The following is a 16,177-nucleotide window of genomic DNA, read 5'->3' on the forward strand; positions in this document are numbered from 1 at the left end:
ATCATTAATATTATTATTATCATTAATATTAATATTGTTATTGTTTTTATTATTATCATTAATTTTATTATCATTGTTACTATTATTATCATTACTATTTTTATCATTAATATTTTTATTATTATCATTAGTATTATTATTATCATTAACATTATCATTATTTTTAATATTATCCTTATTTTTATTATCATTATTACTAATATTATCATTATTATTTTTATTATTATCATTATTATTATCGTGATCATGTTTATTATTATTACCATTTTTATTATTATCATCATTATTAGTATTATTATCATTATTATTTTTATTATTATCATTTATATTATTATTATTATTATCATTATTAATGCTATAAATAATAATATAATAATACGAATCATAAGAATATTGATAACAGTATTATTAATATTCTTCTGATTCTTATTATTGTTGAAATGAATCTTATTAAAAAAATTCTTTTCTATTATTGTTGTTATTAATAATGCCTTTAATATTATTTTCTTGATATTGTTAAGGCTATCAGGCGTGCATGTTGGAATGTTAAAACGGTTACCTAATCACTTTGAACAATCGGGTGAATTCTTTTTGCTGCGCAACGATTGTTCAATTTTCTCATAGCCTTTCTCATATTCTAATTATTCATAAAAGATATGTTAAAGATATGTTACAAAAATAACAAAGCATATATTTATAAAGAGTGAAAGACAGCAGACGTTTTACCGCGCCCAAGTTGGTAATGTGGGATACAGCAGAAGCTCTGAAGTTTCCCTGTTTCTTAGTAGTATCAGCAAGATACTTGTCGTCTGTTTTCGAAGAGCAAGTGCCGATTTCTGACAATGCTGTTTCAAAGATGGATTCACACTCCAGCTCGTTTAAAAAAGAATCGTATCGATCTGTTGCGAACGAATCAAGTTCCAGCGGCTTACTTGTGCTATCAGAAGGATGTACTTTACTTTTAAAAAACTTTGGTTTTCTTAATAGTTTTTTTGCTTTTGAGAAAATCATTTTTTGTTTTTAAATAAATATTTCTAAAGCTGTTTTATGAGAAGTCACTTTGAAAATCAATTTAAGAGAACCGAGCCTATATTGATAAGTGAAGGTGACGTCAAATTATGACATTTCTAGCATCAGATTGCTTACATTTAAAAACATCGAAAAGATCTAGTCTGGCCTGCAGTTTCTTTAATTTTTGATTTCTCTTTTTTTTCTCTACTTTTCTCCATTTTTTTTGCGTTCATTTTTCGTTTTCTTAAAGTTATGCTTACCACTAAACAACATTGTGCACTCTTAAAACTGACGATATTTGGCATAATTATTTAAAAAAGATGAAATTCCTTTAGTATTCTAGTTTACAAAAATTGAGCACCAAAATAAGTTCGATTCTTCTCTACACTCATGTGTGCTAACATCTTTTTATAAACTCTCACAAAGTTTATAAAAAGTTTTTTTTTACAAAGCTTGTTATAAATTGAGAAAACAAAATGATTTGACATGTTTCATTTTAGCTCGCTGGATATATAAACAACGAATGATACTATAAATAAATAAATAGTGTTATCTACACTTATTTATATTGACTTTATTATAACTTTTACATTAATTTGTACATTTAAATTTGTTTTTTATTCTTATTATTGTTCTTATTGTTGTTATAATTTATATAAATAATAATAATGATTATGAATTGATAATAAGTAATAAAAACAGTTAAACAAATGCTAACAAAATAAACAAAATAGAGAACAAAATTAATAGCAATAAGAATAATACTAAAAATCTATATAACAGTATTATTATTACTTGCAATAAGCAACCCGTAATACGGGTTATGGTCGGTCTGTTAGTTTTTAGTGGCTGTTTTTATTTTAAAGTTGCGAAACCTTAACTAATAACCTTTTCGAAAAACCCCTTCAAATTAAAAAAAAAGACTATATGTAAGAATAAAATAAAAAGGAAGGAGGAGGTTAAATAAGTTACAACTATGTTAATTTATAGTGGCCGTTTTAACAAATTAATTTATAGTGGCTGTTTTCCACAATTTAAAGTAGCGAAACCATTACTAATACCCTTTTAGAAAAACGCCTTCAAATTTAAAAAATTAAACCATCTGTAAAATTAAAATAAAAAGTATGCGGAGGTAAAATAATTTACCAATTATTTAACATTATTTGAGAAATTTAAAACTGACATATGTCATATCAGTGTAAGGCAGAACCATTTTCCTCGACATTACTAAGTTCAAAACAATACGTTTTTAGTTACTGACAGAAAATAACAACACTTCATCATGCTTTAAATTGACGAAAAAAGCTAAATTTTTGTTATATTTTTTATAACATGAACTTTAACTAATAAGAGTAATATAAAGCGGACGTTAATTATACATGAATTATTAATTTTTTAGTATCCCCTTGATACATTCTTCTTTAAAACAGGAAAATGTCTTTAAAACGTTAAATGCACACAGCCAAATAAATTTATTAAAAAATAACTGACCATTACTATTTATGGCACTAATCTGACCATTTTTATATATATGTCCTCTTTGTTTCAATAGCTTTTAGTAAACGGTAATTAGCTACAATTTACTAAAAACTCCTTTTGATACTCGAAATTTAATTCTCTTAAATATTTTGAAACTAATAAAGGACCTCCCTTCCCCGTTTTTGCCTTAATGGTGGTCAGGAGAATAGAGCTATTTTTATTAAGAGTAATCAAGTTTTTGATGAAGACCTTTTACCAGAATAATAAAATGTGAAACGATGATTTAAGAATTTAACATATCTCAGAATTTTTCTTTCCTCAAAATTAAGCTAATTAATTAGTTAAACACCTTATAAGATTTAAGTAACTCGATATTTGACAAATGCGCAAAACTACAATATTCACCCCCCGTTTATAAAGATCCCCTAAGTTACGTACAACAAATATTATTAGGCATAAAATAGAGAAAATTAAAAAAAAATTGAACTAATTGCATCTATTTATATCATTTTAACTGACAAAAATTTACAATAAAAGGTAATCAGGTTTTCTTTTTATAAATCGTATAAATGCGTCCATCGTAAATCTTAAAGAAAAAAAACAAAAAAACCACATAAACACTGAAAATCGATTTACCTATTTATAGTAACCTATATTGACATGGCAGTTAATAAAAACATTTATCGAAAATGTAACTATAAAATCTGTTTCGAAGTGCAAAGGATTAACAATATTAAAATAAATAAAAAAAAAAAAAAAAAAATCAAATTAAGATATAAACTGCATTTTTAGCATAATGTTGGCTTTTAGTAAATAAATAAAAGCAGTAAGTTCCAATAATGAAACTACCTATTATTCATTTTTAACAATAGACACCAACGTGAAGGTAAGCCAAGCAGTCTATCAACACAAAACATCACAACAATAACACAAAACAATAGAATATTTACACCCTTGATCCTAAAATCCAGCGAAAATAACAAACCAAATTAAAATATGAAAGACAAAAGTAGAAAACCAATTTAAACTTAACTATATATTTATCTTTTTACTAAACATATAACTACATAAAAGTATATTTGTTTTTATATTCAATATTAGTTATTCAATTACTTCAAATTTAGGACATGAAAACACCCTAGATTTAAAGATCAAGGTTGCAAACTCTCCCATACACATTACGCTAAACATTAACAGACATTATTGTGTTTCCAGAATAATTAAAAAAGGCTAGACAACACAACCTAGCTCTAAAGCAGTAAAACCCCCTGACACTAAATGCTGCCAAGTCACACCTCTGCTATAAGTACACCGCTTGGCTGGCAAGGTTATCAATCTTGCTCAATATAATGCCAACTCAAACCACTTTGAAAACATGGAAACAACATAATTTAAACATATATACAGCTATAAACAAATATGGTTTCATATAACACATATAAACATATTAAATGACAGGTATATTTATCAAAAACTATGAAAAAAAATATTAAAGTAATAAAAAAATATATAACATTATTCGTGTAACACTTTTCACCTACCATATCTTGAATGAGATGTTTATCAATTTTGAAAAACAAACTGTTAAATGCCGTAGTTCTTGAACATGCAACATATAGTTGACCATGAGAGAAACACGGTTTTTTGAGATATACCCCAACTCTATCAAATGTTTGACCTTGACTTTTATTAATTGTCATTGAATAAACCAATCTGACAGGAAACTGACAAAGTTTCAGAACAAAAGGTAAAGTAGAATCTGATGGAGCCAACTGAATTCAAGGAACAAAAACCCATTTACCACCAGAAACACTTGTCAAAACCTCTGCATCAATATAATTATTTTGAAGAGCACAAACTTTCATTCCAGTACCATTACATAACCCAGCTTTGAGATCTAAATATCTAAGTAGCAAAATTACACAACCAATTTTCAATTTTTAACAATGAGGTAGCATACCTGAAGGAGTTAAGCTGTTCAAAAACTCAACAGGAAAGTTATTTCTTTCATTAAGGTCATCAGTATCAATTTGATCAGCACTTAAATAAATTTTGACCTCACCCGGCAGACATTCAAGCACTTCTTCATTGATAATGAATCAACATTAGTTGGTGTTAGAATCACGCGTTTAGAATAATCATTTTGATCAGCATCTCCAAAAATCTTTTCAACAACTGATTCATTTTCTCTAATAATGCACTGATTTGGTATTTTAACGCATCCTTTAAAAGGATCCTCCTCTTTGACAGGTATTGTTCCATTCCCAAGTTTTAGTAGCCATTGGGAAAATTCACCTTCCCCAACTTGTACTCTCATTGTTTCAGTTAATGCAAGCTTCTGCACCCATTGCCAATGCAAAGAACATTTTACACACAATTCTACTGTTTCAGTTGGCTGTGTTTATACACAATTCTACTGTTTCAATTGTTGAACGTTTTCATCAAAATTTTCTAGATTTAAGCCAATAAACTCATCAATAACAGGCAGATTGTAATCAGTCAGCATTTTACCACTTTGATTAATAATCTTTTCAATTTGATGAAGAGTAGCTTGTTCAGCTATTAGAAGTGGGATTGAGCGGTGAATGAAATCTTCCATCATAAAAGCTTTGCATGTATTCCAGAGATGTAAAGGATTGTCAGATTCACGAAAGTTCAAAATAATTGAAAACAACTGTCTAATTTGCTTTGGCGTACGTGTTAAAACCGCCTCAGAAAGAGTATTCTGCCATTCAGTGCCATCTTACAACAATTCTTTCAAAACACATGCTTCACGAAACGTTTCAAGGACAATACCATTAACAGTATGCACATCCTCCCAAGATGTTGCTCCTTTTGCTTGCAAAATTAACAGTTTAAGAAAAAACAATTCTCCAGCTGGATTAACTTTATTCATTCTTACTATCACCTTATTACCACCCCTTTGTCTAACCTTCCATTTACAATGTTTATCATCAAATATAAAGTGATAAGGAATGTCTACATAAGAAAAGCAATGTGCTCTTTCATTTTCAGTATTTAACTTAAACCATGCCGTTAGGTGCATATCACGTTGAGCTGCTCGATCTATTGCCATTTGTTCTGCTTCTTCTCTAAAATACAATAATTGATTTTCAGGTAGATGTTTACCAAGTCACAGCACTTTGAAAACACAGAAACAACATAATATAAACATATGTACCAACTATAAACACAATAAATGTGTTTAAATATGTATATAAGGTTAAATATATTCCTTATATACAGATTTAAACACATTTTTAAAACAATTATATAACACATATTAACACATACACAAACAGTAAAAAAACACTTTACATTATTATAAAAACACATTGATAAAAAACTATAAAGCACTTATTACCACATACACATACATATCAAAAAAGCATATATGCAAACAATAAACGTATGCAAACAAAAATTTTAAAAACGATGCAAGAAAACTTAAAAAGATACAAAATATATATTTACAAACAATACTCTTTACCTTCTTTTTTTTCTTCATAAGAACTGTAATCCTCATATCAAAATTTAACCTTTACATACAATAACATGTGACATGCCATGTCAGTGTTGGCACAAAAGTTTAATTTACTTTTCTAAATTTTCTAAAAAAGAACAAAAATAGTTAATAGCATCACAGAAATTTCAATGTAGTAATAATTTTATGGAAATAGCATTAGTATAACTTTAAATAACATCCATACCCCTATTTTCTTTCTAAAAAATAAAATAATAAAAATAAAACTGGTAAAAGAAAAACTAAAACAAACAAATTCTAAACGATTTAAAAAATTAAAATCCTTTCTACTTTATCTAATAAAAATTTTAATCCTTTCTACTTTATCTGATAAAAATGTGGGCGCTAATTGACTTTCTCCCCCCCCCCCCCCTAATTTTATGATTGATTCTGATAGAGAATTTTATGCTGATTCACAAAAATATAAAAACATAGACCTGAAAATCAACGGAAAGTGCTCTAATTCGAAGTCAAAGTTGTAAAAAATCCCACTAAAAACCCTAATATTCGCCATTTTTTTTCAAAACGCTTTTATTTTTAACGAGAATTAATTACCGTTACATTGCGCAATAAACAGACCTGGTTTCCACAAGCCTTAGCATTATTATTTTAAAGTATGGTAACGAAAGTGTTATAAGGAAATGAAATTAATAGAAGATTTCAAATAAAGTTTGAACGTAGAATTTGAGAATGAAGAAAAATTGATGAACAATTATTATTGTATGGTACGCTGGTTTTTTTTATTAAAAAAAACGGTTTGAAGGTTACATGTTCTAAATTTTACAAGTGATAGAACAACTATGAACTGAGGTTCAAAAGTTCTTCTTTTAGGAAAAAAAACTGTTGAATTCTTTTTTAAAATTTATTACAAAAGTACATTACTTGCAAAATAGTTTATTCTCTAATAATCAAAAAACGGCTATTTTCATTCCCACAAAAAGTTGCGCAACACAAACTTTAACGACTTTTTTAACGTAAAAACCATGCTTTTAATGTATTGCTTTTGTCAGCTAAAAGTTCATTAACTTATTATTTTCAAAATGGCGAAATTAGGGTTTTTAGTGGGATTTTTTACAACTTTGACTTCGAATTAGAGCACTTTCCGTTGATTTTTAGGTCTATGTTTTTATGCTTTTATGAATCAGCATAAAATTCTCTATCAGAATCAATCATAAAATTAGGGGGGGGGGGGGGGGGAGAAAGTCGAGTAGCGCCAAAATGTGTATATAACTATTTCATATACTTACTTCAATTATAATTATAATATGATAATATGATATATAATTGATTAAGATGATTCTTTATGTAATATATCTAAACTAATAATTAAATTCCAAAAGGAAAAAAGTTTTAACTCGCTCAAAAGATCTTTCTCCAACAGCGCGTGCAATTGAAGAACGCGCTTTTCCAAAGCCTAGTAACTAATTCAAAGCCTAGGAACTGATGACGAAACGACGTTGAACATTAACCTCTTATAGCCCCGAGTTGCCTGTAGTCAACATACCAAAAAATGGTTTAAAAGTTTAATTAAAATGATATTTTATAATAAAAAGAATGCTGAAAACTTTAGTTCAATATTTAACCAATCAAAATAAACAGACATTAAAAGGTTATACATTGAATTCTCAGGTTTATAAGCTTTTCAATTTTAAAAGATTCAATTTTTGCGTGTTTGTAAATAAGGTCAGTTTTTAATCTTTGTTTTTCAGAAATATATTGTCTTTTTGCAGTTCAAAAAATGACTAATTTGTTTAATAACATATTTAATGTGGTTTTATATATTTTTCACATTAATTTTTCATCAAACGAGTTTTTAAATATAATTTAAACCTTCGTTGCTTTAAAGCAACATTGCGCATATCCGCTTAAAAAGTCAAACCGCAAAGTTTTGTTTGAAAACGCGTTTTGTTGACTTCAAGTAAAAAGATGGGATAAAAAAGAAAAAAAAAGAGATTTTAGTTGATTGTTCCTCTGCTATCGTCACCTATAACAAATGCATGGGAGACGTCGATCTTTTAGATGGACTATTGAGCTACTATCGTATTTCTGCTCGTTCAAAAAAGTGGTATCGTCGGCTAATCTGGCATTTTCTTGATGTTTCAGGAGTCCAAGCATGGATTTTGTATAGAAAAGATTCAGAAAATTAAAAAAAACTAATGTCATTAAAATCTTTTAAAGTGCCAATTGCTGAATTATTGATTATGCTGGGGAAAAGGTCAATCAGAAAAGGACGACCTTCAAAATCAGTTGATCTGAATTATAATGCAAAGAAAATAAGAGGTCCTGCAGCGCCAATTCTGAACAAACTCATTCGAAATGATGGGTACAAACATTGGCCAGAGTTAACAGATAAGAAAGGAAGATGTAGATAACCTGGTTGTAATGGTTTCCCTAAGGTAAAGTGCTGCAAGTGTGATGTCCATCTCTGTTTTACGCCAACATCCAACTGTTTTAAAACTTTTTATGAATCCTAAATATTTAATGCGTTTCTCTAAATAAAATGTAAAATCAGAGAGATGTAAAGGAGAAAAATCAGGATTTTTCGTGTAAAGCACTATAATATCAGATTAAAAAAAAGTTATTTTAGTACTTTATGCGTCCGTTGTTGCCTGAAAGCAACAAACTCTAAATTGACCCAAAAAAATACAACAAGTGTTTTTTTTAATTTCATTATTATACTAGGATCATATGTGACTAAAATTCAAAAAAGTATATTTTTTACACAACAAGAAATTAAAGTGGGCTATAAGAGGTTAAACGGTAAGCATTTCTCTACTAATTATATTAAGATAATATATATAACAGAAATAATAATATAAGTATCAGTTAAAATATTAGTATAACTTATAATATAACTTATAATAGCAATTTCATAAGTAATAATAAGGATTGCAATATTTGTCACAATAATAATGCTTACAATAGTAAGAATGATAACAAAATTAAAAAATTAAAATAATGATAGTATAAAGAACAATATTGGTAATGATAATAATAAAAACATTAAAAATAATAATATTGATCCTTGTATTAATGATAACAAAAATTACAATGGTGATAAGAATAATTTTAAAAATAATGATAATAATAATAATAATATCAATGACAATAATAATAACAGCAATAATAAAAATCAAACTAAAAATAATATTAATAAAAATTTGTATTAATATAAAAGTTAATAATAATGATGACAATAATACTAATAAATGTAATAATGATGACAATAATAATAATAAATGTAATATTAATAATAACAATAATAATAGTAATAATAATAGTATTGTAAATACTACTACTACTACTACTACTACTAATAATAATAATAATAACAAAATTAATAAAAATAATAATAATAATAATAGTAAAAATAATAGTATTATAAATACTAATTATAATAGTAATAATAGTAATAACAATAGTATTACAAATACTAATTATAATAGTAGTAATAATAATAATAATAACAGTTACAGTAATAACTAAAATAAAAATACCAGTTATTGCTAAAAGTGACAGTAATTATTTTATTATTTTAAAGGATTAATTTGAATGTGACATTCATTGTTTAATTGTTGTAAGTGGGTTTTGTTTTAAATGGCATTTCCTGAAATGACATACCCCAATAAATCAAACGAGTAAAAAGTTTTTTGAATGACCATGCAAAATTAAAAGTAGCGCTCCCAGGAAAGCACCCACCAGCAGCAGGTGACGAAAATAAATGGGTGCCGGACGACGCTGTATCTAGTTAACATTCTGTTATTATAATTAATTGTCGTTAAGTGTAGCTTTAGGCAATTATCAGAAACGGTAAATTACCGGTAAATCTACATTCACGCTCAATAGCAGCGCTGGCCAGACTTTTTGGCACGAGAGCCGCATTAAAATACTTACGCAAACCGAAGAGCCGCATTAAATATTTCATTAAGAAAATTTTTCTGCACTCTATTTTTAAAGTTATTTTGCCTTACAAAAAAATTAGAAACTGGTGGCAAAATAAGTGTTGTAAAATACTCCATAAAGTTAAACTTAAATTTTTGTAAAAAGAAATAAATCTTTCTAAAGAATTTTTTCGAAATAACTTTTTGTGCACAAATTTTATGTTTACTCCTAGTTTTTATGTTTTAATTAAAAATAAATTTTTTTGAAAGGCAAAAAACTTTACTTTAAATGTAAGCTTGTTTAGAATTTCAAATTATCTTGAGTGTTTCGATTCATTTCAATCAAGTTAAAAAAAAACTGGCTCCCTTTTACTCTCACACAAGAAAAGCCAGTTATAGAATTGTTTTAAGAAGCATATACACATCATAAGTTTTTAAAAAAGTAACAAAATTACAAACAGTTTTGAATTTTCCAATCAGGCACTAAGATTCTGATCTTTACTGGTAAGTCTCTTAAAATCTGGCTTCAAGCTTGTAGTTGCTGTTCTAAGTAATTCTGACAAATGCTCAGTGGTTAGATTTGCACGATACTTTGGTTTGACAAATTTCATAGTGGGAAATAAAGATTCACATGTGTATGTTGAATCAAAAGTTGAAAAGAATTTTATGCTAATCTTTTTCAGTAGGGGATACTTAACCTCAGGCACTATCTGCCAAAATTCCAATAAAGTTAGTGTTTTATGCAGCATCAGAAGATTTTGATCTTCTTGGAGATCTAATAGTTCTGTTTCAAATTGAGATACTTCTTCAACCATGTTTGATGGAATTGGACAACCTTCACCAATAATATCAGTTAAAAAAGCATTTACTATAAATCCTAAAGATGATTTAAGTGCATGCAAATCTATAAACATTTTTTGAAAGTCTTCCAGCAAATTCTGTAACTTTTCCCTGTATGATTCAATCTTATGGTCATCATACTGAATTGAAGGATTAGAAATAATCGTCTTCTTCATTTGAGGAAAATGGTTAAAGGTTTTTAAAGTAAGATCTCTCTGAAGAAGGGTAATTTTTTTTTGAAAGCTAAAAATGGTCTGAGCAAGATCAGATACAATTTTTCCTTTTCCCTGAAGAGACAAATTCAGACTTTGTAAATGTTGCATTATATCAGTCAAAAACAAAAGATCTTGCAAACAATTCATATCATCAAGAATTTCAAAAGTCTTTTTCTTTTCAATCAAAAAAGATTAAATTGTACAGCACAGTAAAATGATAGGTCATTTGGTTTGTCAGCAAGATCCAACTCATTAACAAAGTTTTGAAACTGTCTGTGATTTTTAGCATTTGATCGAATATAATTTACAATTTCTGTCACTGATTTTAGAACAATTGAAAAATTAAAATGTTTTGCTACTAAATGTTTTTCGATGTATTAAACAATGAACTGGAACGAACTCTGGATACTTAGCATCACTTTTTAACAAACCAACTTTTTAATTTTTTAAAACTTTTTAACAACTTCTTAATAAGTCCAACATGTTTGCCAACAATTGCTGGCGTACCATCTGTAGCAACACTAACAAGTTTGTTGATAGGTGCATTGGCTTTAAGTAGAACTGTTTCAAGAGCTTCCTTTACATCAACTCCACGAGTTGTATCTTTTAGCTCAACCAAAGCTAGTAATTCTTCATTCACAATCACATCTGATGTTACATACCTAACAAATACTGCCATTTGAGATTTATCTTGAACATCTGTTGATTCATCCAAAGCTAAACTGAATGCTTCACAGTTTTTTAAGTCATTCAACAATTGCTTCTCAATATCAGCACTAATCTCAGATATTCTTCTTTCAGTTGGATGTCGAGAAATAGGAATCTGTGAAATTAACCTTTGGATTTTGCTGTTTTTAGGATCTAAAACTAAGAGGACATCTGAAATACTTTGCTTTCCAAATTCTCCATCAGTGTAAGGATGTTTTACTCTTGCAATGTTCCGTGCTATAACAAAACTTGCGGCTCGCGAGCCACGTTTTGGCCATCCCTGCTCTATAGACGTTGGCTAAAATTGTGCATAGGTTTGATTTCAGTTGCATACAAGACGGCATGATTCTATTAGCCTGGTATGAGACAAACTCATATAACAAGATTTTATTGATAAATTTATCCTGAGCTAATACTTTCTCAATTGCCAGCTCCAACTGTTCCTTCAAAGAAGGTTTTTCGGCTTTATATACTCTTCCGTTTCCTCGTTGTTGACTTTATGTAATAGTTCTTGAGCGAAGTGTAGTAGTTTATTTCATAATTTTCGTTCGCAGACAACATGTTTTTGAAGGGCTCAATATCGAACAGGTGAGTTTGTAAATGTCTAGAAAGAAATCGTATCTTTTTGATGAGGTCTTTGCGGTCGTCGTTGAAGTTTAAATTTGCAGCTTTGTTGTTCAGCTCAATCTGCGATCCTCAGTATTCTCATTTGGTTTTCCCTTTATAATGCATAAGCAATATGCAAAACGATTTTGATGAAATTAGTTCACATCACGATTAAACCAGGTCCAGCAATCATGCTAAACTTTGGTTGAGACCAAACGTTAGCGTCAATGCTGCACCAAATGTAGTTGCTGCTACAACGTCATTTTTGATATCAACACCGAGTTTGTTCAGCTTTTTCTCAACCAGCTAAACTGCTTTCTCAGAAGGCAAGGACCCTTTGTTGAGTTCAACATTAATGACCTTTCGTTAGCCATGCAAATTTAAATTGAGAAATCTTATATTTTTTGACGGAGTGTATTCGTCGCTTGTCAAAAAAAACAACAAGAATTCTCATATATGCGATGGCATTTTTGACCTTTAGTTTAACCTCTTCAAAATGCTTCGCGAACAGATCTCGAATATCTTGAGTTCTTTTAGAGGAAATTGATGTAAAAGTATTACTTCGCAAAAAAAAAAAAGTGCCGCTTTACGGAAATTAAAACTTGGTTTCGGAAATTCGTTTTTTCCCTATAAAGCGGCTTCGTATATACCGGAGGGCCGAACGCTGGTTATTATAATCTACCTATTGCTGCCATTTCTTTGTTTCTTTTCTTTAGAGAAAACAGATGAAAACCTTCGATAATATATAGATCGATTCTCTCGTACGCACTCGTTTAATTGTGCAATGATGAGCTACCTATTCTTGCGATGTTACTATTGAAACGTTTCTTCTAGTGTGAAAGTTGGCTTAAAGATGAGTCGATACTGCATAAGCTGCGAAATATGTAAGCAGTTTTCATTATTATAAAAGCATATCGATTTGGTGAAACCTTACTTCAGAAATTCAACGAAAGATAAAAAAAAAACAAAAACGGCTATACATCAGACTCCCCTTTAGACTTTTCTAAATTGTTTCTAAATTCCCCAGACTTTTCTAAATTGTTAACTAATGTTCGTGGTTTTTACTGACGTTCTCTAATAACTCACAGCTAAAATCAGCACTAGTGGGATTTTCACTGACAGTTGCTTTTTGTCATACATTTGGCCGTAAACAACGGAATCACTATATTTTTGATAAAAGAACCTTGCCCTTCACGCAGGTTGGGCTTATTTCGATCCATGTTCGAAGAAACAGGTATCCAGAGTGCCTTTCTATACATCTCTTTAAAACTTAGGTAAGCTACAACTTTTACGTTTACAAAAATATAATAATTATAACAATTTTTCTTTTCTTACGTAAGTTACTAAGTAAACATTTTCAAATACTTATCTCAAGACTATATTCTTTTAACATTAACTTTGTACAAATATTGTTATATTATAATCGATATTGATATGTAATCAGACACTCAACTATTCTCTCTTACCACCTTTGGACTCGTGGCCGAAAATGTCTTTTTATATTTGTGCTATTCTCACTTTGAAATCTTCTTTTTTTGTTTTACTTTATTCAAAAATCTCTTTAAAATTTTCCTCAACGAAAAATTCTCTTTAATTTTCTCGTGAAATCTTCTCATAAAGTTCTCTGATGAGATGTTTCTTGAATTCTAGTACGGACAACGTATTGAATCTTCAATTTCGTTTAGTGCTTTTGTTTCAATCTCTGTGTCACGGTTTTCTAAAACAGGTTTTACCGGTCTCTTTTTATTAGTGTTTGTCTGAGAATGGCAACAGAATTTTCGCGAGCATTACTAATTAAGCGGTTTCCGTTTCAATGGTATTTCTGGTCCTTTTTTGCGAAAACAGTTTTAAATTTTAATGGTGTGACTGATTTGCTTCTAATGTAATTGCACCTGTGTGTCCACCCGATCTTTTGGCTGCCTTGCTCTTTTCTTTCGATCGATTGTTACATGTTTGAGTAGGGTAAGACTTTCAGGTGTTTATAACATTTCTCATTTTCCCTCCTCGCATAGCTCCATTCATTTAAAAAAATCGTCCGTTGATTTTTGATTAAAATGACTGCTCAAATACAAGCGTTATGCGTTTGCGGTATATCGTGTTTATTGTCAAGATCTGGTTTTTCGAGGTTAGCTTTTGGCATTGTCTGTCTTCTAATCTTGTCGGCTTCGAGATCGTTTGAGTAGACATTGATTCGCGATTTTAATAAATAATTTAAAAAGTGTAAATATTTTCTTAAATACTAAAATATTGTAATGCCGTGTATATAGTTTCGATTACATGTACTTTCAACTACATTTACTTTCATAAATTTCTTAAAATACAATGAAAATAAGTTACCCTTTACATATGGTTAAATGTAAATCTTGAAAACGTAATGTGGAAAACAGAAAAGAAAATAAACAAATCATCTCAAAAATAAAATGGCGTAGGCACTGGATAGCTAGGGCTAAAATCTTAAAATGTGTCTTGAGAAATTATGTTCTAAAAAGGTGAAATGCAAAACTCAATAGACTAATTTTAAACCCTAATATTGCATTTCACAAAAAAATATTGATCTTTATTATCATCAATGTCGTTGTAGCCGTCGTCGTATTGTCATCATCATCGTCATCATCGTCATTATCGTCATCACGTCATCATCGTCATTATTTTCATCTTCACCGTCATCATTAAAAATATCAAATTATAAAACGAAACATATTATATTTTAAGACGCTCACACGGGTCGAGCCCGCAAATTTCCCTATTTACCTTTTATTTACTTTCCTTGAAATTCGTTGGCCTTTGTGGTAAACCTGGAACAAAATAACAAAACGAATAAGGTATTTGTTATAAAGGTAACTTAGTTGCTGCGGTTTCTTTCAGAGAGCTTTCTAAAACTATAATGGCTGAAACGCTTCCTTCGGATGTCATCATGTAATATTGGCTATTATAATCTCTCAAATAAGTTAAAGACGGTCGATACTTTCACGAATAGGACTTCTTCTTACTATTTGCCGTTCAAACATTTTAACGAGTTGTGTTGTCGTTAGGTATAAAAAAGGAAAGTCGTGATAGCATGTGTCATTGATTTTGCGGTTTAAGTAAAATTCTATAATTGGTAATTTTCTTACACTGTTCCGTCGGTAAGACGTCACCTACAGTATGTACGAGTACAGCAGCATCAGGGTTAGCACAATCTTTGATTGTTTCGATTAATTGGTGGAACAAATTAGGATATACTGCAGTGTTTCGTAATACCAAGCGATTGTCCAGTTGTATGTTTTTTCATTGATTCCCATTGTTTGTTGAAGTGCTTAACCAGCTTGTGAGGTTGGAATCAGAAAATATTCTCCAGTGAAGGACGGGGTTTTCGAGTGTGACAATTGTGAATGGCGAAATGTGTGTGAGATGATAGTGTGACGGGGGTGAATTTGTGTGATGGCGCCAATGATGAAAGCCCGGTGCTTTTGAATAGCACGGATATAGAATGTAAGGATGGTGGTGAAACTTTTACATAAAAACATTCATTAATAAAGTAACAATAATAATAATTTATAAATCGAAGTATAATTAAAAAAAAAAAAAAAAAAAAACTTACCACTGGCTTTTCTTTTCTTAAGTAAGTTACTAAGTAACTAAGTAGACATTTTCAAATATTTTTCTCATGACTATATTCGTTTAACATTTACTTTGTACAAATGTTATTATATTAATATCGATATCGATATGTAATCAGTCATTCAATTATTTTCTCTTACCACCTTGAAATCTTCTTTTTCTTTTATCTATTCTTTTTCAAAAAATCTCTTTTTAAAATCCTCCTTAAAAAAAAACTCCTAATTTTCATGAAATTTCCCCATAATGTTCTCTGATGAGATGTTTCTTGAATTCTAGTAAAGACAATGTATTGCATTTTCAAGTTCGTTTAGTGC

At 29.3% G+C, this 16,177-nt stretch overlaps 1 protein-coding gene across 4 annotated transcripts; it reads right to left on the bottom strand.

Moving 5' to 3' along the window:
- Positions 1-2,962: 2,962 nt before the first annotated feature.
- On the bottom strand, positions 2,963-6,355 carry LOC149881389 (uncharacterized). Of its 4 annotated transcripts, none has more exons than XR_016445959.1 (3): positions 5,981-6,346; positions 4,032-5,582; positions 2,963-3,076 (listed from the first exon to the last, which is right to left on the bottom strand). XR_016445959.1 is itself a non-coding variant. In XM_090069720.1 (3 exons), exons 2-3 carry the CDS (start codon positions 4,188-4,190, stop codon positions 3,032-3,034), a joined length of 204 nt encoding a protein of 67 aa, XP_089925846.1. In that variant the 5' UTR covers positions 4,191-5,582; positions 5,981-6,355; the 3' UTR covers positions 2,963-3,031. The 4 variants fall into 4 exon arrangements, 2 of the variants coding, with proteins under 2 accessions (XP_089925846.1, XP_089925845.1); XM_090069720.1 differs by having other exon boundaries at positions 5,981-6,355; XR_016445958.1 differs by having other exon boundaries at positions 2,975-3,855.
- Between the last annotated feature and the right edge of the window lie 9,822 nt (positions 6,356-16,177).

Source organism: Hydra viridissima, unplaced genomic scaffold (assembly GCF_058129835.1).
Source record: "Hydra viridissima isolate aposymbiotic clone 2 unplaced genomic scaffold, HvirCarnegie_v1 scaffold_12, whole genome shotgun sequence".
In the NCBI taxonomy this organism is placed as follows: domain Eukaryota; kingdom Metazoa; phylum Cnidaria; class Hydrozoa; order Anthoathecata; family Hydridae; genus Hydra; species Hydra viridissima.

Bases quoted from the DNA above. Each gene is read 5' to 3' on its own strand.
- LOC149881389 (XM_090069719.1), bottom strand. From the start codon at position 5,566: ATGGCAATAGATCGAGCAGCTCAACGTGATATGCACCTAACGGCATGG.